This window comes from Nelumbo nucifera, chromosome 4, assembly GCF_055504915.1.
Source record: "Nelumbo nucifera cultivar China Antique chromosome 4, China Antique-T2T, whole genome shotgun sequence".
NCBI classification, from domain to species: Eukaryota; Viridiplantae; Streptophyta; class Magnoliopsida; order Proteales; family Nelumbonaceae; genus Nelumbo; species Nelumbo nucifera.
Genome location: NC_142652.1, coordinates 3,895,167 through 3,904,263, shown reverse-complemented (window position 1 = coordinate 3,904,263; position 9,097 = coordinate 3,895,167). Strand labels below are relative to the sequence as shown.

Genomic DNA, 9,097 nt, shown 5'->3' with positions numbered 1-9,097 from the left:
TATAATGAGTGAGCACCTAAAAACCTTTGAAGGTCATAAGGTGGGAGAACCCAAAACAACAGAAGGTTGAAGAACTCGTCGTAGAAAGGTGAATACAATGGATCCACTTTTCTTGTCTGAATGCTCTCGACAGCGTCTGTTGTTTGTCCCCAATTGGAACTCCGGCTATGGTTATAACCTTTGTCTTCCATGGGTGGGAATTCCATAACCGACAATGGTGAAGTTGAATCAAAGGCACCGACGGGCAGTCTGTTTATTGGCTAGATATTCTCAACAGATTGAAGAGGGGCTGAATCGGGTCTCTGGAAACCCAAATGGGAAAACTGAAATTGGGGTGGTATTTCCGGTTGTGGCACATTGAATTCGTGGGAGAAGTCCTCAAGTCCATACAAATGTCATTGAAAGTAAGGACTGTTAAAATCAGGGAATGGTCTCTGGCTCAACATGAGCAAACGATTATCGCATTGTAGAATCTTCTCATAGTGCTTCTCAAGAGTTCCTTCAGGGAATTGGAGAAAGTGCCTCCTGAATATTGGTGCTTGGCCTCCAGTAAAATCCGAAGCATGCTGCCAGAGAGTATGCTTTCGAGGCTGAGGATTTGTTTCCTTGAAGAAGAGTGGGGGATGATTCAACTCAATTTCTAGAACCCCGGGCTGTTTCTCGCGAAAGACTGCTTTGATCATAGAAATCTCCGCCCATTGGATCTCAATCTTGCTCTTTACCCCATTTTCCAACACTTCCCACACCAATTTTCGTTTTCCATAGTAACGTTTCGCTACCAAGTCACCTTTGTATTTTGACTTTCTCTCCCAATTGCCAATTCTAATAAAGGATGCTGGGAAATTTGAAGCCTTCATTTTTTCTGCAACTAGTTGGGTAACAAGTTGATCTGTAATCGTCCTTGTATCCTTAGAGCATATGGTTATATTCAAAGTGGTAGTGGATATAGCAGAATTGCACTTTGCTGATACAGTCTTACTCTGTAGAGGTTCTTTTTTCTGATTAACTGCCATTGTTACAAGGTCTAATAATGATGCAGTCTTGCCCAGTCTCAATCCAAGAGGGCTAACTTGGTGAGAAACATTCGACAGGTCAAGTGATCCACGCTGTTGTTGGTTGTATTCCGTTAATTTAATACACTTCGGATCAGTTCCTAAAGATTTCAACCCATCAATAGCATCGCCTATATCAACATTTAATAGACTTTGGATGAAAGATGCATTAATTGGGACAGGTGTCACACAGTTATTAGATGCTTACTCATTGTGCTTACCTAACGTGCCTAATACATCCGGACCCTTTTTTTTACCCTATGTTATGCCACTTCATCCAATTTAAGGTGGGGCCGATTTGATGAGGAGAATAAAAAATAGTAGAAAAGTTCATTGGGAACAATGGTCATTTATGAGTAGAAATAAATAGAATGGGGGGCTTAAATTATGGGACCCCCATTGCTTTAATCTTGCTTTCCTTGCAAAGCACGCTTAGAGGCTTATTTCAGGGGGAGAAAATATGTGGGTAAAGATCATACAAGCAATGTATATCAAAGGAAAGGGTTTTTTTGCCAAAAAAAGGGTCCTTGGATTGGCAAAGTCTATCGTGCGAGAGAGATTCTGAGGGAGGGTGCTTGTTGGGTTGTGAATTTAGGCACAAAAGTCAGAATTTAGGATAGTGGGCGCATAGACCAAGTAGTCCAGGTTTGATATGGGTTAAGGATTTATTTAATGCTGCAGGGGGAAGGGAATGGAAGGAAAGTCTCATTAAAGAAAACTTTGAGGAGCCAATTACAAACAACATCCTAAGTATTAATCTAGCTATGGGTCCTTGGGAAGATAAATTGTTGTGGAATCTAACACCAAATGGGAGATATTCAATGTTAAATCAGCCTATTTTGTAGTTAAAGCTCAATTTGGAAGGAGTACAAATATAAATCTTGTATTTTGTATGTATTTACACTGTACATATTTGTATTTGTACTCCTTCCAAACTGAGCCTAAAAGACTCCAACAACTGGAGTGTAATCCTTGAACAAGCATTGTGGCATGGACTACTTTGAATAAATAATAGTGGAGAGAAATTTGAAAAGTTAAAATTGACCCAAATATCAAGAACTTTGTGGGGAGGTTAGTTGAAAGTGGTGTGTGCCCCAATTTGTAATAAAGCTCCAAAACCAATCATGCATTATGCATTGCTTGTTCATTTGTAGTTTTGCCAAAGCAATCTGGTTTGGAAGCCACTTGACTTGTCATCCAGCAATGATTGCAAATGTTTCCTCATTCTTTGAGTGACTAGCATGGTTTGTAGAATGTGGAGGGAGAGGATGAAGACTTTCCCAAAAAAATGGCAAAATTCTTTACCAGCTCTTAAACTGAAGAAGTTTCTACTATTTTTTTGGGAGTGCCTCCCTAGAATTTTCTCAAGCTAAATGTTGACGGAAGCTTTAAGGGTTCAGGTTTGAGAGGTTTTGGCGTTGTTGTTAGAAATAGCTTAGGCTCTGTTGTCGCAACAAGTTTTGGGTCTTTAAAAGGTTCATCTCCAATTCAAGTAGCTAGGAGCCTTGGCCCTGTACAGGGGACTGATTTTTGGTTAAGGACATGAACTTCTCGAATCGGATTGCCTTCCTCTAATCCAAGCGGTGTTTAGCAAAAAATATGAGCTAGTTACGGGTGTTATGTTATTTTGCAAGGATATAATTGATTTGACAAACTCTCTTAAGTGTCTCCTTTGTTCATATTAGCAGGTTGGGTAATCAGGTTGCCCATTTGTTGGCAAATAGAGGTCTAAAAAGAGTCTATCCTGTTTGTGGGTTGGAGAATGAAGTGGCTTCAAGCTTGGGGGGACCAAGACTCATATAAATCCACAGCTGATGGCTTTGTGTAATCTCTATGTGTTGGAGACTCTCAGCTTACGTATCAGGTATCACTTGGGTAATCAACCAAAGATCTAATGTTGTTATTGTTAACAACAAGATAATCACTAGCTGTAACTATCTTATATAGATACAAGGCCTACACAACTCTGGCACTTATGTATATATTCAACTATGAATCAATGTGAATTATCGCTTTTACTCATCCCATTAAAATTATCTTGGTATCAAAGCCCAAAGAAAATGGCATCCCCCATCTCTTTGACTTCTTCATCTTCCCCAATTCAAACTCCCTTTGGAAACCTCTCCAATCTGATTTGTTAAGCTCGACAAACATAACTTCCTACTTTGGCGAGCACAATACCAACCTCTATAGGGCCTTCATCTTTTTGAGTATCTAGATGGGTCTATCCCCTATCCGCCCATGAAAATCACTACTGGCACAGATAATGCAACCACCACTGTCACAAATCCAGATTACCTCTCATGGCGTACTCAAGGTAAGCTACTTCTCAGCTGGCTTCTTGCCACACTGAAAGAAGAAGCCCTGGCCCAAGTTGTAGGTTGCAACACTTCACATGATGCCTGATGAGGGCGGATTTGGCCCTCCAGTGAAATTATGACACCTGGCACCTCATGCCAACTAAGTGCAGCCTCTTGACAACTAGACAGCTCGAGCTAGCTACAGGCAGCTCGTCACTCACAGGTAGTTCGCCACTTACAAGTAGCTTGGCATAGGCAGCTCGCCACTTACAGGCAACTCGGCATAGGCAGCTAGACACAGGTAGCTCGCCTCCTATTAGGCCACGAAGACCTACCTCGGCACATTACCAGCAGCTCGATGAAAAGTAGCTCGGTGCAAGGTAGCTCGTTGCAGAGCAGCTCGACGTATCGCAGGAAGACTTCCTACCTGACAACCGTACCTGCCAAATCTGGAGACCTGCACTCATGTCTCTCATTGTGCCTACCAGCCTTGAGAGGTGTCCCTTGTCTGGCAAGGTTGTACTCTGCAACGGTTACCTGCGCCCACCAGCTCAGCCCTGGCAAGTAACGACTGCGGCAAAGAATCAGAGGCGGTTACGCCAGATCTGTCAGAACACCGCTATATAAGAGCTCTGACACCCCAGGGGGGAGGAGGAGGAAGAATGGAGGTAACCCCTGCTCTCAAGCTCTCTCATTTCTCTAATATCATCTTCAAGCTCTCTACTATCAGAGTGCTAACTTAGCCATCGGAGTGGCCCTGCCGGGTAAACACCCCCGTGTCCTCTGATTCAGTTCTCACAGGTTCCTCAGCTCCCGCCATCTACAAAGAGGAGCAGATCATCTCATGCAAAGAGCAGTCGGGTTACACTACACCGTGAAGCTCACCACCAAGCCAGCGCACCCAACAGCTCATCAAGTTAGCTCACCACCAGGGAGCTCGCCACCAAGTAGCTCATCACCAGGAAGTTCGCCACCAGGGAGCTCCATCATCCTCTGAGTCACAGGCCACCTGGGAGCAGGTCAAATGACGAGGTACTTAGCCAAAAAATTGATACATCACAAAAAATTGGTGTGTGACCGGAAACGGTCGCATCAATTGGCGTCGTCTTTGGGAACACGCTACAAAAAGCTAAGTTTTCATCCTACAAAAAGCTGTCCTCTCCTCCCAAAAAGCTAAGCCCTCACTTTTTAGAAACTGAAGCTCTCGCTTTATAATTTCCATTTTGTATGAACTCAAAGACTATGCAGGGAGGTAACAGGCTAAGCAGCTCTACCAACTTTACTTTCAATTCAGATAAAACCTCATCAGTCATCTTTGTGAGGTCCCCTCTACTAAGATGAGCTCTTCGTGGCTTCCGCGGGAGTTGGCGGCCATAGACTGCATGGGCGCCCTTGCTGGTCGAGCCTTCCAAGGCTCCCGTGTGAGCTGGCGACCTAAAGTTAGTAGTGTTGCCCCCGAAGGTCGAGCTCCTAGTAGCTTCTTGTAGGAGTGGGTGACCGGCATTACGAGGCTGATGCAGCGCAATCATAGCTCTAAGGCACCCACCCGGTCAACCTGACACCTCACAGGTAGCTTGGCACCCGGTTAGCCCGACACCTCACAGGCAGCTCGACACCTGGTTAGCTCAGCACCTCACAGGTAGCTCGGCACCTGGTCAGCTCGACACCTCACAGGTAGCTCGACACCTGGTCAGCTCGACACCTCATAGGTAGCTCGGCACCCGGTCAGCCCGACACCTCACAAGCAGCTCGGCACCTGGTCAACTCGACACCTCACAGGTAGCTCGGCACCCGTCAGCTCAACACCTCACAGGCAAAGACCTCGGGACCACATAAGTCCCAGTCGCCTCTACGGCATGGGCAAAGTCAAGAAGAGTGGACTACAAGTCGCTCCCAAAGCCTATGGGCAACATTACTGCTGAAAAACCCAGTCGCCTCTACGGCATGGGTAACACAACTACTTAAGACCCAGTCGCCTCTTCGGCATGGGCAAAGTCAAGAAGAGTGGACTACAAGTTGCTCTCAAAGCCTACGGGCAACATTACTGCTGAAAAACCCAGTCGCCTCTACGGCATGGGTAACACAACTGCTTAAGAACCAGTCGCCTCTTCGCATGGGCAAAATCAGCAAAAGTGGACTATAAGTTGCCCCTAGAGCCTAAGGGCTACAGCACTGAACTGGCGAAGACCTCCTCACCTTATAGGCAGTTCGCCACTTACAGGCAGCTCCCAGAGCCTAAGAAATTGGATCAACGCTTACTAGCTCATCGACTTACGGGCCAAAAGGAGAAATCTACTCCCTTCGCCGAGTTACTCTCAACTCGGGAGTGGGGGGCAAATGATGAGGGCGGATTGGCCCTCTAGTGAAATTATGACACCCGGCACCTCATGCCAACTAAGTGCAGCCTCTTGACAAATAGACAGCTCGAGCTAGCTACAGGCAGCTCGTCACCTACAGGCTGCTCGCCACTCACAGGCAGCTCGTCACCTACAGGCTGCTCACCACTCACAGGCAGCTCACCACTTACAGGCAGCTCGTCACCTACAGGCTGCTCACCACTCACAGGCAGCTCGCCAGTTACAGGTAGCTCGGCATAGGCAGCTCGCCACTTACAGGCAGCTCGCCACTTACAGGTAGCTCGCCATAGGCAACTCGCCACAGGTAGCTCGCCTCCTATTAGGCCACGAAGACCTGCCTCGGGTAGAAGCACCTCGGCACATTACCGACAGCTCGGTGAAAAGTAGCTCGGTGCAAGGTAGCTCGTTGTAGAGCAGCTCGGCGTATCGCAGGAAGATTTCCCACCTGACAACCGTACCTGCCAAATCTGGAGACCTGCACTCACGTTTCTCATCGTGCCTGCCAGCCCTGAGAGGTGTCCCTTGTCTGGCAAGGTCGTACTCTGCAATGGTTACCTGCGCCCACAAGCTCAGCCCTAGCAAGTAACGGCTACGGAAGAGAATCAGAGGCGGTTACGCCAGATCTGTCAGAACACCGCTATATAAGAGCTCCGACCCCCTAGAGGGGAGGAGGAGGAGGTAACCCCTGCTCTCTAGCTCTCTCATTTCTCTAATATCATCTTCAAGCTCTCTACTACCAGAGTGCTAACTTAGCCATTGGAGTGGCCCCGCCGGGTAAACACCCCCAGGTCCTCTGATTCAGTTCTCGCAGGTTCCTCAGCTCCCGCCGTCTACAAAGAGGAGCAGATCATCTCATGCAGAGAGCGGTCGGGTTACACTACACCGGGAAGCTCGCCACCAAGGCAGCGCACCCAGCAGCTCATCAAGGTAGCTCACCACCAGGGAGCTTGCCACCAAGTAGCTCACCACCAGGTAGTTCGCCACTAGGGAGCTCCATCATCCTCTGAGTCACAGGCCACCTGAGAGCAAGTCAAATGACGAGATACTTAGCCAAAAAATCGATACATCACAAAAAATTGGTACGTGGCCAGAAACGATTACATCAATGCCTGAACCACTTTGTGTCGAATTTATGCTTCTCCTCTCGTGCCCGTCTCATGCAAATCAAGCATGATCTGCACCACTTGCAAAAAGGCTCCAAATCCATAGCTAAATATTTACATAAAGAAAAGAATCTCACTGACTCTCTTGCAACAACCGGTCATCCTCTCTCCATTGACGATATTATTTATATACCATTGGAGGTTTGGGTTTCGATTATGACTCCATAGTCACTGCTATCACCACCAAATCTGATGAAATCACCATCGACGAACTACATGGCCTTCTTCTTCGATATGAGCATCGTCTCGAACGATAACATGCCACACGTCCTGTTGTCTCCATGCAAGCAAATGTAGCTGTCCACAAATCTAAACATCAGATTTCTGGTGGTAATCGTGGTCGCACCTCTGTTTCTTCCTCCTCCGCTCCCAAGGTTACTTATCAAGCATGTGGTAAGGACAAAGCTCAGAAGACACCCCTGTTTTCTGGGCAAATTAAGGATGGCCTATATCACCCCACTTCAGCTTCTTTAGGATCTAATAAGGCTCCCAATAATGGACTTGTGGCCATGTTGGGCAAACACACTACTCTTGATCATTGGCATTCTAGACTTGGGCACCTTCATGAAGGTATTCTTCATCAGTTGGCTCGAGATGGACTCATTCATGTCACCTCTAATGGTAGATTATCGTTTTACTTTTCTTGTACCCGTGGCAAAGCACACAATCTTCCTTATCAACTATCTCCTACTGTTATTAATGAGCCATTACAGTTAATTTATTTAGACATTTGGGGACTAGTCCCTCTTCTTTCAAGTGTTGGACATCGATATTATATTATTTTTATTGATGCCTTTAGTCGCTTCACTTGGCTTTATCCAATTGTTGCTAAATCTGATGCTCTTCCTATATTTATCTCATTTTTGCACTATGATTGAAAAATTATTGGGCTGTCCCATTAAGATCCTTCAAACTGATGAAGGTGGGTGGTGAGTACAAAAAGTTCAAATCCTATCTTGTATCTTATTGATGCTGGCATCGTTCACCGCTTCAGCTGCTCCCACACTCATGCCCATAATGGGGTCGTTGAACGGAAACATCACCATAGTGTGGATTCTGCACTTACATCACTTGATCATGCTCAATTGTCCCATCACTTCTGGCATGAAGCAGTTTCCACCGCTACTTATTTAATAAATCTCTCGCCCTCAAAAACATTAAGCCACAAGTCTCCATTTGAAGTTCTCTTTGGCCGTCGCCCAAATTATGATTTTCTTCATGTTTTAGGTGTGATTGTTACCCAAAGCTAAATTTGAATTTCGCGCTAGTTTATGCACCTTTATTGGCTATAGTCCATTTCATAAAGGTTATAGATGTCTTCATGTACCCATTGGAGGAATCTTCATGTCTCGTGATGTTGTTGTTTTCAATGAGAGTTCTTTCTCTTACCCTGAACAGGTGCTTCCTTCACCTTCTCATAGCACATCACCTGCTCTCATGGGCCCATCTCCATGCCTGTATCCTGTTTAGCCCACGTTTGATACGTCCGATCATCATATAACTTCTGGCGCCTCTACTGAACTTGCTAACAGGTGTGCCTTTGACTCTGCACTCACTAATAGGCCCGCTACTGGCCCACCTGAATGCACGACCACACTTACTATTGGACCTATTACTACTGCGCCTTCAACCATTCCTACAACTTCTGATGGGCCCTCCACTGTGAATGCTGAACCTACAACTACTATTGCACTTGTTCACCATATGCAAACTAGGAGTAAGTTAGGGATTGTTCGCCCCAATCCTCGCAATGCATTGACTACCACCCCACTACCTGAAGAGGAGCCTAGGTCCTACACTATTGCTTCACGGGATCCCCAATGGCGTGCTGCCATGAACTCTAAGTTTCATGCCTTATTATCAACTGGCACATGGTCTCTTGTGCCTCTTCCTCCTAGCAAAACTGTTATTCCTTGCAAATGGGTTTTCAAAATAAAACGAAAAGCGGATGGCTTGGTTAAGCGATTCAAAGCTCGATTGGTGGCTAAGGGATTTCATCAATAGGATGGCGTGGATTTTGATGAAATGTTTAGCCCCGTAGTAAAGCCTTCAACTATTCAGATAGCTTTATCCTTGGCTATTTTTCATGATTGGACCATGAATCAACTTGACATCAGCAATGCGTTCCTTCATGATACGCTCTTTGAAGAAGTCTACATATTCCAACCACCTGGATTTCTTGATCTCTCTAGGCCATCTCATGTTTGCAAGCTTGTATGGGCTTA

General features: G+C 45.9%; 1 protein-coding gene across 1 annotated transcript; it reads right to left on the bottom strand.

The window, feature by feature from the left end:
• Window positions 1-395: 395 nt before the first annotated feature.
• On the bottom strand, window positions 396-1,013 carry LOC148791973 (uncharacterized). The gene has a single exon (XM_088903039.1). The coding sequence runs from the start codon at window positions 1,011-1,013 to the stop codon at window positions 396-398; it is 618 nt and encodes a 205-aa protein (XP_088759165.1).
• Window positions 1,014-9,097: the final 8,084 nt, after the last annotated feature.